At 42.2% G+C, this 21,251-nt stretch overlaps 1 protein-coding gene across 1 annotated transcript in view; it reads left to right on the forward strand.

Moving 5' to 3' along the window:
• Positions 1-15,046, forward strand: part of Kdm5 (Lysine demethylase 5) — a 624,217-nt gene extending 609,171 nt beyond the window's left edge. The window contains exon 4 of the mRNA XM_067766082.1: positions 12,359-15,046. Within this exon, the coding sequence (XP_067622183.1) occupies positions 12,359-14,950 (2,592 nt within the window). The 3' untranslated portion in view covers positions 14,951-15,046. The remainder of the gene's footprint in view (positions 1-12,358) is intronic.
• The last annotated feature ends 6,205 nt before the right edge of the window (positions 15,047-21,251 follow it).

The following is a 21,251-nucleotide window of genomic DNA, read 5'->3' on the forward strand; positions in this document are numbered from 1 at the left end:
CACTCTTCTACTCCGTTTTCATTTGTGTGCTGTTCCAAAACAGAGTTCGTTGAATCAGCACTACTCTCGCTCCCCGAGTCCGACGCATCGCTTAATGCGTATTTGTCGTGCCTAGCTTGCGACTCAGTCCTCTTATCTTCTTCCTTATTACAGTTAGGTAATGAGTCGTTCATATTGGTCGTACGACCACCTGCCCGACAAGGCGGGCTCAGCGGTCCAGTACTATAAACCGTCCGCCACAGCAGCGCCCCTTACTGTGGTAAGGCCATAAATACTTCCCGAGGTGGCCCGGTATCGGGAAGGATCCGTTCGAATACAACCGAATTTATCCCCTGGCTGCAAATCGTCCAATAGGCACGGTCCGCATAACACCCTGGATTAGGGGGTTGACAGTTCTTGGTCACCGACATCCCGCCGCCCTCCTATGAGGCGAAACGGCGTAGATGCCAGTCCTAAACAGCTCCACCTCATAGTCGGGCGCTATGGAGTTCGGCAAAGCCCCCACGCCACCGACAAAGTGCCTGCCCTAGTGAGGGACTGTAACAGGTTAAACTCTTTTACATGTCCAGAATCAACCCCGACATACGTGATGTATATCCTGCATTCGATGCGTCCCCATATGATACCAATTTTCAATTTAACTGTGAAACCTACGCCTCTAACACCAATCTCCCTATGGTCCGCTTCTGTTGAAACAGCAAGTTTCCTTGGACTGCCGTTAGAGGACTTTGATGACAATTTGTGAGTGGTGATGCCCATTTAATGGGGCGAAGCACTGTTAACACAATAACAACAGCTTTCGGTTAAGTTTTCAGGCCTTTCGCTGTGATTACCATATATAACACTGGTCAACAACATTTTTGTACATGGGACGTGCGTATATTTTTTTTTATTGCTTTTGCACCCAGAAATAAGAATATGGACATAAAAAAGTTTAGTTTTAGAATACAGTTTAAATGTTTAAAAATGCTTTTTCCTGCTTTTCCTGCCATATTCGGTAACATTTTCTCTTATTAACGTCCAAATATAGTCCCCCATCATGCTTTCCGTATACTGGCCTTGGTAGCGTTTCTCAAACTCCATTATATCTTGATGGAATCGCTCCCCGTGTTCTTCTGAATAAGCTCCGATATTATCTTTGAATTTATCCAGATGTGAATGTAACATGTGCATCTTTAGCGACATTCTACATCCGATGGCGGAAAAATTCGTAATCATGCCAGTTATCAGCTCATCATTTTCATCCCTATGATTTCCAAGAAAGCCATGAACTACTGACTTAAAATTGTTCCACGCTAGTTTCTCCTCATTGCTAAGTAGGTCCGGGAAAATATCGCAGTTCATAATTTTTTTATTTGAGGGTCAACAAAGACTCCAGCTTTAATTTTCGCCTTTGACAGCTTTGGAAAAAAAGTCTGCAAATATTTGAAAGCTTTAGACTCAATATTAAGAGCCTTCACAAATTGTTTAATAAGGCCCAATTTAATATGCAATGGCTGCATCAATATATTTTTAGGATCGACAATTGCTTCATGTTTAATATTAAACCTTCCCACTCCATACTCAGTACGTTGAGGCCAATGTTTTTGGCGATAGTGGGCGGCATCATTTCTGCTATCCCATAGGCATAGATAACAGGAGTGTTTGGTATATCCACCTTGCATTCCAGTAAAAAAACAAACCATCTTGAAGTCTCCAATAACTTCCCACTTGTATTCCGTATATTTGCAGTTAATAGCATTTTAATACTGTCATAATTTTCTTTGAAATGTATGGAATGTGCCAGTGGAATGGATGGAAATTTGTTCCCATTGTGTAGTAGAACTGCTTTTAGACCTTTTGTTGAGATGTCGATAAAGAGGCGCCATTCATTTGTATTACAAGGAATACCAATTGCTTCAAATAGACCTTTCACGTCATAGCAAAAGCAGAGTCCATCTTCCTTACTGTAGAAACAAGAAAATTTTTCATGACGCTTTCTTTGCCGATATATTCGAATATCAGAAGTAAGTAAATTTCGTTGTTTAAGCCGCGATGCTAATAACTCTGCTTTGTCTTTTGATAGATTTAAGTCGCTTATTAAGTCATTGAGATCTTCAGAGTTGATGAGATGTGGTATTCCTGGTTCAAATTGAGGAACAAATTCGGAATGCACGGATGCAGACGAACTCGGTGTTTGAAAGCTGCCTTGAGGGAATAGTTGCTTTTCCAACACAGGTGGATCAGGTACAGGATTTTGTTTCGAATGTGGTACTGGAGCGGATGTCGATGGTAGTTCCGGATATATTCAGCCCTATTCTGAATTTCGACTTGGATTGGAATTTTTTCGATTTGGCAATTTTGGTATTCTGTGTTCCAATCTATTTCGATCCAACTTCGAATCGTTCGATTTTTTGTATTCTGCATTTCGATCGTAGTTCCGTTTTTCTAAGTTGCAAATTAGTTGGCGGAAAAATATTTTCTTTTTATTTTTTTATTAATTTATAACAGAATTTTAACAAATATGTAAGTAAAACTTGTTAAGAAACGTAGAAGGCTTGATGATGATTGTTTTTTATATGTTTCCAGGTCAAAAACAACATGTCGATGTCGAAGTCCTTGGACGTATTTGCGCCGCAAAAGTATCTAACACATACTTTAAAGCATCCAATTTTCGTATGCGTTGCTTTCCAACTCCATAAATAATGCCGCGGCTATTGATTCCATTATAATAGACAGCTATAATTTGTGTCTGTTCGTTGGGTCCAGATATATGCCAAAGCAAGCTGCCGGAGTAGAGGAAGGTGAAGCGAAAACGTAAACAATCCTTGCGGAAAGAATAAATAAATCTTCATAAAGTATTTTAGGGCAGTGCAATGAAATTAGCATCCTTAAAATTCAGAAAATGTCAACTATATTCGTGCAGGAATCCGTTTTAACAAAACTTGGTGGCCACGGCAGGGAATTGGCCAAAAGAACGACAAAAACACACTGACAATTATGAAAGCACTTCACTCAAAAAAATATAACACTGCGGCAATATATTCTCTTGCTTTTTTTTGTACAAAATGGCGTGGATAATAAAATATAAACGTTTTTCAGTATTTTTTACAAATTTTCTTTAATTTATTTTGTTCCAATGTTCACACATTCCGTACCAACAGCTGATTTCGAAAAATCATTTGCTCTTCCTCTTCTCTTTACAATTCCGTCGTAATGCAGAATACCAAACTTCGATTGAAGCGGAGCGTAGAACGGGAACGTAATCGAAATGCAGAATAGGGGTGATTGTTTTTCTTAAACGTTTCCCTTTCAGTGGTTTCACTACACCAAAATAGCAATCAGTGTCATGATTACTGGGTTCCCTCCAAATCCTCGGCACTGCGAACTTCATGGCTCTTTTCTCACCCTGTTACCAAACTATAATAAAACGTAAAGCATTTCATAACAATTTCAGTTATTATGCAACTATATATATGTAGATAAATATATATATATATGAAACAGTTAGTACAATAAAAAAGAGAAAATAAACTTACGCTCCAGAATGCTTCTGCAAGATTTACATGAAACATGCGGAGCCCATTTTTTGTCCTGGTTTTTAACAGGTAGACCGAAGTAGGCTAGGTAGGTCTCGCAAATCCTTGTGTTTTTAAAATAACCAAACGAATTAGCCGCTCGTTTACAACTTCTCGAAGACATCATTCCTCTGTGATATGCAAATCCATAGTGTCGCCGACAACGAGTGACCCAAGAAACTACAGCTTCTTAAAAAATATTTTACTTACAAAAACGCTATCAGGTAGCTGGCATGCTCTATTGCTAGGCCTGCCAATCCGTCAGTAAAAGTTTCGATGAGTTTCTTAATATGTACTTAACGAATTGCCAAATCTACCTAAAATCATGTGTATCTGGGACCTTTTATCTCCTTTTTACTGTTTCTCAGCCACATTTTTTTGGTTTTTTTTTAAGATGAGTATGTTGTGCTTTAAGTAGATCTTTTTTCGATGCATCGCTGCATCAGGTAGCTACCCGCCGCCCTCTATCGACCGAAATAGCGCGAAAGGACCTACATTAGCCTGGTGCAGAAATGCAAAATTTTCAAATCGCTATAACTTCTACAAAACCAAATATTTTTGATTCGTAATTGCTTTTTTTTTATAGCCCTGTGTAATCTGCATACCCCCTCTATGTTTTTGGTATTCCTTTTGCCGTAATTATGAGGGAGCTTGAGCGACAGGCTCCACGCGTATGCTAGCATCCTCCTGCATGCATACAGTGCCGTCGGGTGCCTGGTTCTTCCCGCTTTCGGTATGAAGACTACTTTAGCCGTTCTCCAAGAATGCGGGCTTTGTTCAGTTTCAACCCTATACTATGGCTCGACAGCCTGGGTATCGAGAACAACTCGAGTGACAACGTGTGACGTGTGTATGCATCATGGGGCTATGCGCACATGCCCTACAAGAGCGGTGGAGGCTACCCTCGACTTACCTCCGAAGGAAGGTTTGGGCAAAGGAAAGGTTATCTCATCGCGTAACTAAGAAAGAAGATCCAATTTCCCAACTCCGGAGGGATGATACCCTCAGGCAGGTAGTCTTTCAGAAAAGATATAAAGTGCAATTAGAATCATATGAATATGAACAAAAGTACATGGAATGCAGCCAGAGGGAGTATTGAACGCCTACACAAGATCGTATGGTACTCAGATGGCTCGAAAACACCAGAGGGGACTGGAGCTGGAGTATTTTGGTCAAGGGCGAAAATATCAGTGCATCTAGGAGTACACCCGAGCATATTTGAAGGGGATTATACGCCATGACTAAGTGTGCTGAGCTGAACCTTCAGTGCGGATACTCCAACGTAACAATCGCCATACTGAGTGACAATCAAACCGGACTCAAGGCGATCTCGGTATCGAAATAAAGTAAGCACTATTCTTGGAACCCGCCTATGGAAGCACAGGAAGAGGGGGGCCCACTCGCTGGAATGACCAGTTGGAAAACGATTTAAGCGCCCTTGGTGTGACAAATTGGCGCCATTTGACATATAGAAGAAGCGACTGGCGCGCCTCGTTTAACGGCCATAACCGTTTAAACGGTTAAGCGCGAATTAAGTTAAGTAACTAAGTCTTGAGTGCGTGAAAAAGGTAAACCAGCTAGAAACACACAACGTGGTGGGTCCCAGACCACAGAGGGGGGGGGGGGGGGGGGGGTAATGAGCAGGCGGACATCCTTGCTAGAGAGGCGGCGACTGTACGACCCATTGGTACTGAACAGCTTCTTCCACTTCGCCCTCAGGAAATTTGGGAGCATTTGTTGTGGGAAAAGAGCATAGCCCAATGCGCTATGTTTAAGACAATCTAAGACGTCTAGGATGTTATAGTTCAAATCGTTATAGAGCAAACAAACGTCTTTCTTAGTATTCAATAGAAACTGATCGTTCGGCATTTTATTTTGAACCCGTATGGGTCTCTCTGGTAAATGGTGTTCAGGTGACATAAGACATCCCGTGGCAGTTCTAAGAGGCCTGAAGTTTCCCTCTGTGTGTTTATTTTAGGCCCAGCGATCATATTGGAGATATGGGTAGGATACAAGCGATCGATCCTGATCGAAAGTCACACCCAGTGTTTTTGGATGTAAGATGTGGATGTCTAGTATGGTCGACATTACCTTTGTGGATGGTGTTAATAAGGTCGCCGTGGATTTACAAAACAAAATAAAATTTAAGAAAAAAACAACTTTTTTAAAAATAAGCTTTTATTATTGGTTAATAAAATTAACTAAAAAGTAAAAAATAAATTGACTGTAAAGAAATATAACGCTTTATATGTAAGTTCATTGTAACCTTTAACGATAATTGGGCTTCTTCGTCTGCGACAAAAATATTCCATATTGTACATAATTATATATTTTTAACATTAAAACTTTACACATAAATTATTAAATCTTACAGTTTATATCACAGTCCCAATTGTTCTAATAAAAGCGTGTTACATTGTGATAGCAAGAAAAGGGGGTTCTAAATGTTTTTAATTATACCATAACTCTGTTATCGATTAGCTTATCGAATTCTCGCAAATATTGCATGGTCATCGGAGTTATACATGCGTGCAAAATTTCAGCTCAATGGGACACCGGGAAGTGTATCAAATTTAACTTGCAAGATTTGATTACAGACAACAGCCAAGTGAAAGTAAATAAAAGCTGATAAAAATAGAAAGATATGGGAGATAGTCGTTTATTTAATAGCAAAGCTCATCGATGAATGAGCCGGGACCTGTTACCATTATCGTCATCGGTGTAGGACACCTGGGACAGATATAACTGTAGCGAGAGGCGACTAAAGTACTAAATTGATTCAAGGGGCTTTTATAGCGAATACCTTTCAAGGGGTTGCCAGCGCAATTTATAGCTTCTCCAACCCAATTGTCAACCTGGGCTACCCGCGGCGAATCCTGTTTCTTTAGCATCCGAGGCTCTGGCGACCCCATGGAATGGCCTAGAAGGTTCCATGTGGTCATTTATTTATTAACGTTCGGGGAGTGTCTTTATCGCTTCAACAACAACAACATGAAGGGAGCTTGTATATATAAAAGTTAAATAGAAGTTGGATATATGGGACATCAAACTGGGCACCCCTTGATGAATTCCTCTAAAAGCGTTTTCTTTTATGAAAAAAATTGTTGCCTAAGTAAATGGTAAAGCCTTAATAGACTTACTCCTATCCAAGAACATTTTCAACACTTATAGTACATGGAAGAACATAAATGGCTACCCCGTGTATCAGCTGATTTTCACAAACGCGCTGTCCATGATAATAAAAATAAAAACGGAAATAAATTGTCACGATCACTTGGCTTAGCAGGATTACACTGCCACACCATCGTTTTATGCATGGCAAAGTGTAACGCTTTTGCGTTGCGAGAATTTAACAATTTTCACAAAAGAACGACATACCCCGTGAAGGCGTTGCCTGCTTTTTCGAATAGAACAAAATATATTTACAACCCTGCGCGGCGTACAAAAAATGTAACACTTTTTCCAGAAAAGAAAACGCTATAAGTTTAGTGTTACATTTCTGAATCACACCGTTGCCTGCCGACCACCAAATAAATTTGCACTCCGCCTCTTGAGACTGGGAGGAGAAATTTTGCAGTAACGTGCCGTCGGACTGCATAAAATGCTATTGATAAGTCTAGCGCTACGAGTAATGTTCTATGGTGGGGTTTTTGATTCAGTCCACAATTTATTTGTGTCTTAATGGTATTTAGCGCGGTGTGGCGCTATGTAATTTTCGGAAGCCATACTAATGATTGACACGCCGCAGACTTGTGGTGAAGTAAGGAAGCAAGAGGTCTTCGAGTGTCTTGGCCGCTGGCAATAAGAAAGATATTGGCGGACGGGAATTTCCTACGTTAGCTGGCTTCCCAGGCTTTTATAGATGTACCACCTTCGCTATTTTCGATTTTTCAGAGATGACGAAAGTGGACGGAAGAAGGCTATATATAGGGAAGGATTTACAGCTTCATGGCCGATGTTTTTGATGGATATTTTCTCATATTCGTGCTCAAGAGAGACTGCGGCTGACCAAAGTTTACCTACACCGGCAGAGAGGTTGCAGTTCTTTGGGCTTTTCTCCCATTTCTCCCGCTTGTGCTTACCTACAAGCTGTCTGAGACTCAGGTTTGCGTCCCTGATTTGAGGGTCACCAGGGTCTTGCTGTCTTACAAGGCCACACTCTTTCGCCAAAGTTGTGGCCTCCGCTGGAAAATGTGGTCGGATTTTCGGAATTCTTCCAGGGGGAATGAAACGAGCTAATGCGAGTTCAATGACCTTGCACTTTGCCCTTGACGGACATAAGTCGAGATTGGAAGGGCATCGAAAATATTATCTGTGTATTCTTTCCTTTATTAAGCTGACACAACTTTTTAAGGTTAGGCTTTAATTTTAGGGACGGACTTTCACATCTTTTTGTTTATATGTGGACCAACCCAGTCTACTGTATACAACTTTCATGATATTCTTGCAAGCCTCATACTCACATCTTGGTAGCTCTACCGGCGAGATGCTGTATAATTTCCCACCCTACATACTACGTAGCATTGACGGTGTGTTTGTTGCACGTGCTATTGCTGCGAAATCGTCGTTCGTTTATAGTGACCATGGTACAACGTTTGTTGGAGCAAAGCAATGGATGAAGGAAGAAGCAAGAGCTGACAGAAACAGTTATACATTGTAATTTTATCGCGCTAGGGGAACCTATCTATGTGGAATTATACGAGGCCAGACCGGGGTGAAGGTTATAAAACACCACATGAAACGCGTTATTCACGACAACACAGAGCCAAGTTCGATCTCTTCAATTCTTGCAGTCTCTGACGACCCGCAGGAATTAGCCACACAAACGCCAGGTCATTTTGTGGTGGGAAGGGCCTTGCTGGCAGTAACAAAGTGATATATATATGTGGTGAGAAAATAACTGATGTCAATCGAGGGAAGTTGTTAACCCAAATGCGTCATGGCGTCTGACGTATATGGCATAAGGAATAACTAAAACAAAAAAATGTTTGAGTTCGCGATATACGGCTTGGGACTCATTTGTGAAACACATGCTCGAGCAGCTAACGCACACTGTATCGTTAGATAGATAAATTGTTGAGGATTGCATTGCGACCATTTGTATATTGTGCTCAGGAGCAATGACGCTCTCTACCATAAACGGGTACGCTCCCAATTGTATGGTAAGAAGCTGTCATAGTTCGCCAGACATCGTGAGCGCAGGTCTTGTTAACTGCGTGAACTGGGAGCCAATGGTAACATTGGCATCCGAACACCTACCCATACTCCTTTCGCTCGATCTATCCGCCGAATTTATCATTACTGAAACCCGCAATTTCATCTACTTAAAAAAAGAAAGTGGGAAGATTACAAATCACATTATACAGACAACCGCTTTGCTGTCCTCGCTATCATGACTGACGCCCGTCAACGGGAGCGTGCTTTCTGCAAGTTCGTCGAATCCGCATCGGCTCGTTTTATTCCCGCCGGAAGATTTCCGGAAATCTGGCCACATTTTCAAGCGGAGGCCGCGACTCTAGCGAGAGAACGTGCCCTTATAAGTCAGCACGACCCTGGCGACCCCAAATTAGAGACAACGCATCAGACTTCTTGTGGATTAATACAAGCGGGCGAAATGGAGTGAAGTCGCTATCGAACCCGACTAAGCACAACGACAAAATTTCCATCGCCTTCGACTATAAAGTGCTGTCGGGTGCGAAAAAATAAGCGAGCACACAAGCATAAACACTGCGCGTCCCCAATTACCATCACCGCCAAAGAGGTTATAGATGCCATCGTTTATGCTTACTAAGCCCGGACGGCAAAGCCATATATATGCTTAAAAAACTTAGCATAGAGGCATTTAAATATCTAGCGCATGTCTTCAACCTGCCCTTGTTCACATTCGTCATCCCGGAAAAATGGAAAATGGCCAGGGTGGTACCGCTACTTAATCTTGAAAAACAGCTGCCGGAGTAGAATCTTGTCGTCCGATATCACTCCTATCGCCAGTAGGCAAGGCAATTGAAGCCATTCTGCCTCCCTATTTCACTGCAAACTTGGGTCAGTCATGCCAATCATCAGCATAATTTTCGAAAACCACATATCACTACTACCGCGTTAAACGCCATCAACACTCAGATAAATCGCGGATTGAATCAAAAACCCCACCACAGAACAGTACTCGTAGCGCTGGACCTATCAAAAGCTAGGCCCAAATATCGATGAGCTTTGTAGTAAAATAAACAGCTATCTCCTTGATCTTCTTACTTACAACATGGGCACTGCAAATGTCGACCTTATTGAACATCCATGTCGATGGTATTACGCTACCGACTGCCTCATAGCCAAAAATACTGGGTGTGACGTTCGATCAGGATCTACCTTTCGGCGAGCATTTAAGCACAATTGTATCTAAAGTAAATAACGGCAACAAAATCCTCAAATCTCTTGTCGACTTGACTTGGGGCAAAGATATAGAATCGCTTAGCCTCCTATAAAGCAATTGGAGGAAACTAGAGGCCAGTCAAAACACCACTTGATATCTTCTTATGTCCCCAGTACTGCACCTACAAAATGAGGCGAGAATACTTCCCATTAGGGAGAGAAGTGAAATGTTGAACACACAGTTTCTGTTGAATACACAGAAACCTGGGCATCCCAATAGCCATCTGATTGAAGAGACCACACCTCCCAGGGGCTTAATACTGTTTTCACACAGAAACTTAATGATCTCATTTCACCTGCTAATGAAATCGTAAATTTTTTGCTTTCACACAGAAGTAACTGCTCGATTAGTATGAAGGATGAGACAGACAATCATGGCGGAACGATATAAGGTGGGAGCATGTTGACATACCTACAAACAAAAAAAATGCCATGTACTTGTAAATTCGATAGACAAATGTCAAAATCGTACTGCGCCGGTAGTTGATGTATCAAATCAAATAAAAAAGGTTATAATCAGCTGTTCGATGCGGCCACCTTGTATCGTTCCGCCATGCAGACAATGACATTTGCTTTGAAAACTAAGAAACGGAAACGGAAGCGGAACGCTGCCAACAGAGTTGCATTGTGCTTTTGACTTCATTAGGCATTCGATTAGCTACTAATGAAATAATAGATTCGAATTTTGTAGGGAAGATTGAGCTCAATAAGCGTCTTAATGTAGAAAATTGCCTTTATTATTCAATAAGCCGTCTGTGTGAAATTAGTACAAGAAGTCATCTCCGTAAGCATTATGAGGAAATACGGCACCTGAGAACACAGCCGTATGAAGTAAAAAAAACAACAGATCCTCGGTGATATCCACAAACAGGCGTCGGATGTCTATGTCAGGAATTGCCCGGCGAACCCAGCTCTTAAAGAAAAATACCCAGAACTCGCAGAAGAGAAACGCACTCTCTAGCTCGACTTCGATCTGGGTACTGTAACAGGTTAAACTCTTACCTATCCAGAATCAACCCCGACATAAATAATGTATGTACTGCTTGTAAAGTGTCCCCACATGACACCAACCATATCTTTAATGGCAATGTGGAACCATAGCCTCTAACGACCCTCTCACTCTGGTCCACCCCTGTTGAAACTGCAAGTTTTCTTGGATTCCCGTTAGAGGATATTGATGTCAATTTGTGGTCGGTCGCGCCTGAATGGGGAAAAGCACTGCTACAGCAACAAGAACATTGCAAAATCGTCGAAATTATCAAATTTCCAGTTTAACAATTGTTTTTGTTTTTATTGGCCCATTCATAAAGGACTCCAGCTTTGATTCCAGCTCAAGGCCTATAACAATAATTTTTCTGAAAGTAATTTTTTTATTTTAATTCTTCTATAATTGAAAAATTATTTATTAAACTAGAATAGAAGATAGAAAAAAAACAATTGTTTATAAACTAAAAGCACGTGGAAATGTCAAAAAGTAATTGACAGTAAACAAAAATTCCACATTATCAGTGATTTGCCACAGTGGCGTAACGCTGGTAAAATATAGTTGGAAATAAAAGTAGCAATTTATCAGTCAAACAAACCACCGCTGTGTAGCTAAATGGTTAGCACAGTGTGCCTAATGCGTACTGATGAAGATTAGCAACCTTCGGAATGGCTCTATCTGCGCAGCTACCGCAGGTGCCTGAAAAATATTTCTATCTTCTATTCCGAAATAAAAAATAATTTGCATATGAAAGAAAAATTAAGAAACAATAATTATCATGAAAATTGTTGTTATAGGCGTTGAGCTCGAATCGAACTTGGAATCCGTTATCAATAGTTCGATAAAAACAAAAACAATTGTAAATTCAAAATTTTCATTGATTTGGAACAGTAAAAGAATAATTATATTAAGAAATATTGTTATATGCTTCGAGCTCGAATCGTACCTGGAATCATTTCTAATTTTATTATTATTTGTTAAGCATAAATATACCATGCGTTCGCCGTGGTGTGGTGGTAGCGTTCTCCGCCTACCACACCGAATCCGGGGCTCACGCCCCGGTCAAAGCAATATCAAAATTTTAGAAACAAGTTTTTTCAATTAGATGAAAGATTTTCTAAGTGGTTTCGCCACTCGGCAGGAAAAATTGAAAAGGAGCAAGGCGCAAATTGGAAGACCAGGTCGGCCTAAAATCTCTTCGGAGGTTATCGTGTCTTACATTTATTTGTATTTATAAATAAACCATTTAGGTTTTCAAGTGAACTCTGCCTTTTTCCTAATTTGTTGTAGTGCTCGAAAGTTCCAGTGGAATATTGATTTAGGTACCTAAAATTAAGCTATTTTTATAACTCTACAAATACCAATAAATAACAAGCTACTCTATTTTTAGGTTCGCACTCGTTCTGACAATAACCAGGAGGCAGCTCAGTACAAACTAACCATGGAGGAACTGGAATTGTTTGTGCAAGAAATTGACAACTTGTGCTGTGTTATAGAGGAAGGTACTTCTGTCCGAGAGTTACTTGTTCTGGGTAAACAGTTCCTAGAACGTGCTGATGATTTACTGAGCCGATCAATTGATTCTTTAGAAGACCCCGAAATAGAGCAGCTAATTAGTGAAGGAAACTCGTTACGAATAGAACTACCACAGATGAGCCAATTGTACATGCGCCAAAGGCAAATGAAGTGGTATAGGCGCTCTATAGGCATGCGGAATGCATGTACCAAAGTAACTTATACCGACATAAGAAACTTATTAAGTTGTGCATCTGCTGAAGTTGATCCTACTGATCCAATAATAGATAAAGAAATGCGTATATTGCAAGGAATTGGAGCTGCAATCGAAGCATGGGAGAGACAGGCCACACAATACTTGCGGTGCACTACGCAGCAACATGAGTTAACTGACATTGAACAGTTTCTCGAAACTGCTACCGAAATAGATGGTCAAGTGCCATCATATATAACTCTTAAAGATGCATTGCGTAAAGCCAAGGATTGGTTACAATCTGTTGAACAATTACAGACTAATGACCATTTCCCTTACTGCCACACATTAGATGCAATTGTGAAGCGTGGAAAAAGCATTCCCATCCAACTTGAAGAGCTAAAACGAATGCAGGAACATTTAAGTAGTGCACATGAGTGGAAAGAAAACACGGCTCGGGTATTTTTAAAAAAGCAAACATTTTATACGCTACTGGAAGTGCTGATGCCCCGCGCAGATGCAGTAATAATTGACTCTGACTCAAAGAAGCCATTTGAAGATGGCTTTGTTAAAGAAATGAATCCTTCACAAATTGTGGATTCATTTAAGAAAGCCGAGGAGAAGGAACTACGCGATATGCGTGAGCTCAGACGTCAAAATATGTCTAAAAATCCATTAAAAGATGTATATTGCTTATGCAAATTACCTTTCCAAGGAGTAATGTATAATTGTCAACTTTGCCGTGATTGGTTCCATGAGGACTGTGTTTCGCATGTTATAACAACTCCAATTATGGCTTTAGAGAAATGTTCAATTTCAAGGCCGAAATGGCTTTGCCCATCGTGTGTTCGATCTAAGCGTCCACGTCTCGAAGTTATTCTACCGCTTCTTGTATCATTGCAACGTTTGCCTATACGTCTACCAGAAGATGAGGCTCTCCGATGTCTGGCGGAGCGGGCCATGAGTTGGCAAGATCGTGTGCGAAAGGTATTAACAAGCCCAGACGTAACCGCCGCTCTCGAAACAATTATAGCGTTACAACGAAAACAAAAACGACCGGGCGTCTATGTTTCTGTTTTAGCGGATTTGGGTAAAACACGCAAACAACAGGAACATATAAACCATCGCAATACTATAGACCCCGCCGTCACATCAGATAACAATGAAAGTAGTGATGATGATGACGAAGTAGGTCGATTACATATCGTGGAAGATATCCTCAGTAATGACGAAAGAGAGTCCTCTTATGCTGAAGCTCCTTTGTCCACCGAACTTGAAAAACTTCTCTCAGAAAATGAGAAACAAAATTTAAATGACTTATTGATGGAAGGGGATCTGCTTGAGGTATCTTTAGATGAATCAATGGAATTATGGCGTATTTTATCGGCTATTCAGCCCATGTGTGCTGCAGAAGCAACCGCACTTCAAATGCAACATCAAACACAGCAGAAAGAAACTGTACAACTAACATCGAATGTAAATTCAGCTGCAGAAGACTCGAATGATAGCCTCTTAGTACAGAGTAGCCCAAATAGTAATAGTGGAAGTACTTGTGGTCCAAATACCACTACATTTAATAAGAAGCGAGGGTCATTAGATCCAATCAATATCAGTTGTCAACTACCCCGGAAAAAGACTGCTGTACCTAATAAACCATACAGCTCTTCAATTAAAAAGGCTACACGGAAATCAACAACAGATGCATCTTGTAAGCACTCACAACTCGACGACTCCATAGAAATTAAGGAGTCAAATGGTTGCAATATTAATAGCAATATGTCACTATCAGGACAAAAGAAACGGAAGCGCGTAGTTGGTCATACGAATAATAGTTGTAATACTCTTAGTCAAAAGAAAATTTCTCAACGTCCCCAAACCGAACAACAAGAAGACGACGAAGAAGAGTGCCGAGCGGAAAATTGTCATAAGCCAACAGGCCGCGAAGTCGATTGGGTACAGTGTGATGGCGGTTGCAATGAATGGTTCCATATGTTCTGTGTTGGATTGAATCGAAATCAAATAAAAGCCGATGATGATTATTTCTGTATACGTTGTTCTAGAATAATGGCAATGGCGGGAGAGCCGGCTGATGGCGACAAAACTTCTAGATCTGTTGTTGAGCTCAGTTCAGATCGAAACTCAACGTCCATTTCGAGTATAAATGGTGTAACCAGTAATGTTATGGAGCCAGCAGGATCAGCAATAAAACAAGAAACGCCATCGTCCAACACAGTAGGCTCTGTATCAAAGGGCCGGACACAAGTAGCGCGATAAATTAAATTTATTTTATATGTTATAAAAGAAAATTTAGATTTTCATGTTTACGGATATACTTAAGTATCATTTTCGAATATAGGGGCGCTAAAAATATGTATGTATGTTTTTAAATTACTTGCTAAGTTTTGCCCATTCACCGGAACTTTTCTTCTTATGTCCCTTGAAAACCATTTACCCAGTGAGACGACAGTACTCCCCATACGGGAGCGAAATGAAATGCTAAAAAAACAGTTTCTGCTCAATACCCAGAAACCTGGGCCTACCAACAGACATCTGATTAAAAAAGGCCCGCCTCTCAGGGACTTAAGAAGTCATCTCCGCAAGCATTATGAGGAAGTACGCCACCTGAGAATTAAACTGTATGTAGAAAAAAGCTTAAAGATGTCCTCCTGCGCCAGGAATTGCCCGGCAAACCCCGTTCCTAAGGTCAAATAACCTAAGCTCGCAGTAGAGGAAAGCAACCCCCCGAGGCAGATAAGCGTCACTCTAGCTCAACATGGATCTGGACACTATAATAGACTAACCTCTTACCTAACCATAATCAACGCCGACATAATGTAAGTCATGCTTGTAACATGTCCCGACATGACACCAACCAACTTTTGAAACCAACGCCTCTAACATACCCTTCCTCTCTGGTTAGACAAAATTTTATTGCAGAGTGGGTCGAGCAGAGAACAAAACTGACACTTGCAACTTGCATCGAAAAAAGCCAACGATGCATCGCAACTTTAAGTTTCTCGTTACACTTGGGAATATTATTGGAAAGCAGTTGTCAAAATAAATTTCGCGTCATTTCACACAGCCCATTCAACAGCTGCGACCACGTACTAATTGTGATCAATGTCCACCAACGGGACCCCAAGGAAACTAAAGGTTCAACAGGGTTGGACCAGAGAAATAAGGATGCTAGCGACGTTGGTTCCACATATCTGCCGGATAAGTAAAAGTTTAATCTATTAAAGTATCCGGATCGAAGTTGAGCTAAAGTGACGCGTGTCTCCTTGGGGAGGTTGCGAGTGAAGGTATTTGTCTTTAAAAAACGGGCTCACGAGGCAATCCTTGGCATAGTGGTCCGACATATTTTTTTTTTCTGAGGGCCTTGTCTTGCCCTTCTTTTTCATACGGCTGAACTCTTAAGTGCCGGATTTCTTCATTGTGTTTTCGGAGATGACTTCTTAAGTCCCGGTAGTCGGGGCCTCTTCAGTGAGATGTCTGTTAGGATACCCAGATTCCTAGGTATTCAGCGGTTCTGAGCGTGGTGTTTTGACAGGACTGTGATCTCCTCCAATTTCTTGTTGTTGTTGTTGTTGTTGTAGCGATAAGGGCACTCCCCAAATGCCTTGGGGAGTGTTATCGATGTTGATGGTCCTTTGCCGGATGCAGATCCGGTACGTTCCGGTACCAAGCCCGACCATCTCGGGAACGTTTTTTTATGACCACATACGACCTTCTTGGCCATAACGCCCTCCCACCCCTATATCCATGAGGAGTTCGGGGTCGCTAGAGCCTCGGCTTTTAATTAAACAGGATTCGCCACGGATAGTTGAGGTTGACAATTGGGTTTGGAGAAGCTATATAATGCGCTGGCAACCTGAAAGGGTTGCGATACACAACCCCTTGAATCTGGTATTTTAGTCGCCTCTTACGAATGACATACTTACCCCGGGTATATTCTGAAGGCCCCCCGCCTCCAATTTCTTTATAGATCGTCGTGAGCGTTTCTTTATCTCTGACCCAAGTGATTTCGGCAAAAAACTTGAGGATTTTGTAGCGGCTCTTTACTTAAGGTACAATTGCCAAAATGTAGATACTGATCGAATCCCGAACCCAGTGTTTTTGGATGTAAGACAGTCGGTAGCGTAATGCCATCAACATGGATATACAATATGATCGACGTTTTGCTTTGTGTATGTTGGAAGTAATCTCGCCGAGGATTTGGTCGGTAATAAAGTCAGATTTAATACAAAAAAAAAAATAAATGTAAGGCGCGATAACCTCCGAAGAGATCTAAGGCCGAGCTTCTCTTCCAATTTGCGTCGTGCTCCTCTTGATTTTTCCCTACAAATTGGCCGGACGGGACCTACATGTTTTATGCCGACTCCGAACGGCATCTGCAAGGCAGATGAGTTTTCACTGAGAGCTTTTCATGGCAGAAATACAATCGGAGCGCTTGCCAGACACTGCCGAGGGGCGACCTCGCTTAGAAAAATTGTCTTCTAATTGAAAAATCTTATTTCTAAAATTTTGATGTTGCTTTGCCCGGGAGTTGAACCCAGGGCATACGGTGTGATAGGCGGAGCACGCTACCATCACACCACGGTGGCCGCCAATAAAGTCAGATTTGGTGAATGAAAAAATTGGAGAATTACGGAAGAAGCCGTTTGTTTTGGAGCATAGCTCATCGATGGAAGGACCGGGACCTGTTGCCATTATGATGCAGTAGGACACAATGGTTACTCCTTCTGGTGGGAAAGGGAACTACGATATATAAAAGTTTAACAGTACTGGGCTGGGAGACCACCCTTGCTTGATTCTTGTGGGTTAAAATGTTACGTTCTTCAACTGCACCCATGCCCTGAACTACAGCCCACCATTTGAGATTTGGAGAAGGGTGGACCCTTCCAAGTTTTGCAATAACGTAACATGTTTGATATCAAACGCTTTTGATAAGCCCATCTCTACGATATTTTGTCACCGTGCTGAGTTGGGTTTGAAAGGGACTTTACGTTTGTCCAAAGTTTACCTACACCGGCAGAGGTTGCAGCTCTTTAGGTGTTCCTCCCATTTATCACGCTTTTGTTTGTCTACCAGCTGTTTGATACGCAGGTTTATGCCCCTAATTTGAGGATCGCCAGGGTTTTTTCATCCAGGTCACGTTCTCTCGGGTCTCCGTTGGAAAATGTGCCGGAATTTCTTGAATTTTTCCAGCGGGAATAAACAAGCTGACGCGGATTCAATGACCTTGGAGAAACCACGCTCCCCTTGACGGGTATATGTTGGGCGTTTTTCAAATGTTATGAATCCATCGTTCATGCGAGAGTATCGGTAGGTGGTCGGAAGCCAATTTTACCATCGGCTACCAGCTGGCGCAGTTTACAAGTTCCTTCGTACGACTGGGCTGTTGTAGCAATGTTTCGCCCCACCTAATAGCTGCGACCGATCACAAATTGTCATCAATATCCTCTAACGGGAGTACAAGGAAACTTGCTGTTTCGACAGGGGTGGACCTTAATTAAAGGGGTGTTAGACGCGTTGGTTCCACATTACAATTAAAGAGATGGTTGGTGTCATGGGAGGACCCAAGCGGGGCATACATTTTGTATGTCGGGGTTGATTCTGGATATGTAAGAGTTGAACCTGTTACAGTATCCAGAACGAAGTTGAGCCAGAGTGACTCTTGTTTCCCTGGGGAATATGCGTTCCTCTTCCGCAAGTTTTGGGTACTGTTCCCTGAGTACTGGATTCACCGGGAAATTCACGGCATAAAGGTCCGACGCCTGTTTGTGGAGTTCACCAAGGACCTGCTTGTGTTTTTTGCTTCATACGGCTGAGTTCTCAGGTGCCGTATTTCCTCAAAATGATTACGGAGATGACTCCTTAAGTCCCTAGGCGGTGCTGGCTCATCAATCAGATGTCTGTTGGGATGCCCAGGTTTCTGGGTATTCAACAGGAACTGTTTGGTTAGCTTCTCATTTCTCTCCCTGATGGGGAGTATTCTCGCCTCATTATGTAGATGGCGTTCTGGGGACATAAGAAGACAGCCCGTGGCGGTTCTGAACGCAGTATTTTGGTAGGCCTGTAGCTTCTTCCAGTGGATAGTTTTTAGGCTTGGCGACCATATAGGGGACGCGTAGCATGCAAACGGCTGGCCAATTGCTTTGTATGTCGTAATGAGCGTTTCTTTGTCTTTTCCCCAAGTACTGCCAGCAAGGGATTTGAAGATTTTATTACGGCTTTGGATTTTTGGAACAATTGCGGCTGCCTGCTCACCAAAATGTAGATCCTGATCAAACGTCACACCCAAGATTTTAGGGTGTAGGACAGTCGGTAGCGTAGTGCCATCGACGTGGATGTTCAAAATGATCGACATTTGGGACGTCCTAGTTGTAAATAAGGTCGCGGATGATTTAGTTGGTGATAATGCCATGTTTCGCGAGGCGAAAAAACTGGAGAGATGAGGGAGGTAGCCGCTTATTCTGTTGCAAAGCTCATCGATCTGTGGGCTCGGGCCTGTGGCCATTATAGTGCAGTCATCGGCATAAGAAACGATAGTAACTCCTTCCGGTGGAGAAGGTAGTTTTGATATGTAAAAATTAAACAAAAGTGGGGATAGGACACCACCCTGTGGCACCCCTTGTTTAATTCTTCTTGGCTTTGATATTTCGTTTCTGAATTGCACCGATGCCTGCCGACCACCCAGATAATTTGCGGTCCACCTTTTAAGACATAGGGGAAGGGTAGACCCTTCCAAGTCTTGCAGTAACGTGCCATGGTTGACCGTATCAAAAGCTTTTGATAGGTTTAGCGCTACGAGTACTGTTCTATGGTGGGGCTTCTGATTTAAACCACAATTTTTCTGGGTGCTAATGGCATTTAGAGCGGTGGTGGTGCTATGGAGTTTTCTAAAGCCATGCTGATGACAGGCTAGCTGCAAATTTGCTTTGAAGTAGGGGAGCAAAATGGCTTCAAGCGCCTTGGCTACTGGTATCTCTCCTATCGGGCGATATGACTCCTATGTTAGCTGGTTTCCCAGGCTTTAGTAGCGGTACCACCTTGGCCATTTTCCATTTTTCGGGAATGACAAAGGTGGAGAGAGACAGGTTGAAGACATGTGCTAAATATTTGAAACCCTCTTTCCCTAGGCTTTTAAGCATCGGCATGGCTATGCCGTCTGGGCCCACTGCTTTGGATGGTTTAGCGTGACCGATAGCATCCTCAACCTCTTTGGCCGTGATGGTAATTGGTGACGCGCTGAACTTATGTTTACGTGCGTGTCTGTTGGCCCTCCGTCTATTTTTGTCGACCGTAGAATGCATTATGTATTGTCGGCAGAAAGCGCTCGCGCATTTTTTCGCATCCAACAGCACTTTGTCGCCAAAGGTGATGGAAACTTTGTCATTGTGCCTAGACGGATTCGATAGGGACTTTACAGTGCGCCAGAGTTTACCTACACCGGCAGAGAGGTTACAACCGCTTACGTCCTCCTCCCATTTCGCCCGCTTGTGTTCATCCACAAGCAATCTGATGCGTTTGTTTATATCCCTTATTTGGTGGTCGCCGGGATCGATCTGTCTTATAATGTCACGATCTCTCGCTAAACTTGCGGCCTCTGCCGAGAAGTGGGGCCGAATTTCGGGAATTCTACCGGGGGCAATGAAAGAGTCGAGGCGGATTCAATGACCTTGCGGAAAGCACGCTCCTCTTGTCGGGCATCAGTTGGGATAGGGAGGGCAGAAAAGCGGTTGTCTGTAAAGGATTTGTATTCGTCCCACTTTCCTTTTTTAAAGTTAATGAAAGTGCGTTTTTCTGCGACGATGAAGTCGGCGGGACGCTCGAGCGAAATAAGTATAGGCAGGTGGTCGCATGCCAATGTTACCATCGGCTGCCAGTTGACGCAGTTTACGAGTTCTGCGCTCACGATTGAAATATCCGGCGAACTTTGACAGCTTCCTACCATACGTGTGGGGGCGTCTCTTTTTATAGTGCAGAATGTCGTGTCTTCTATTTTATCCGCTAACATCTCACCCCTACTGTCCACCCGCGAGTTTGAATGTCATAGATCGTGATGGACATTAAAATCGTCTAAAATAATGCGATTGTTTCCAGTGAGTACGCCGCTGATATAAGGGCGGTATCCACTGGGGCAACAGGTGACAGGAGGGATGTAGATGTTGATGATTTCTAGATTTGCATAGCCCGACCGGACAGATAATCCTTGACGTTCTAAGACAATGTCTTTTATATATGAGTGTTTATTTAATTAATGAAATAATTTAATTGTTACATTTTAAAGTTAATGCGTCAAAGTCAATTTGGTCAATTGAAAGATAAAAAAGTAATAAAGAAGATAAAGAATGTATATAAATAATTGTCGTGGCGCTGCCACCTCGTTTCATACATAACATTTTTCCCTCCTCTGCAAGGGCTAAGGTGAGTATCCGACAGGTGCCCTTCTCTGTCTGCTTGATCGCCGTGGAATTTGAAGTATCCTACTTGTTTCGGGTGTTGTATGCGGTGTCGATGTAGGATATTGCCCTATTGTACTATTGGCCGAAGCAAAGCCTTCAAAATCTTC

This window comes from Eurosta solidaginis, chromosome 2 (assembly GCF_040869045.1).
Source record: "Eurosta solidaginis isolate ZX-2024a chromosome 2, ASM4086904v1, whole genome shotgun sequence".
NCBI lineage: Eukaryota > Metazoa > Arthropoda > Insecta > Diptera > Tephritidae > Eurosta > Eurosta solidaginis.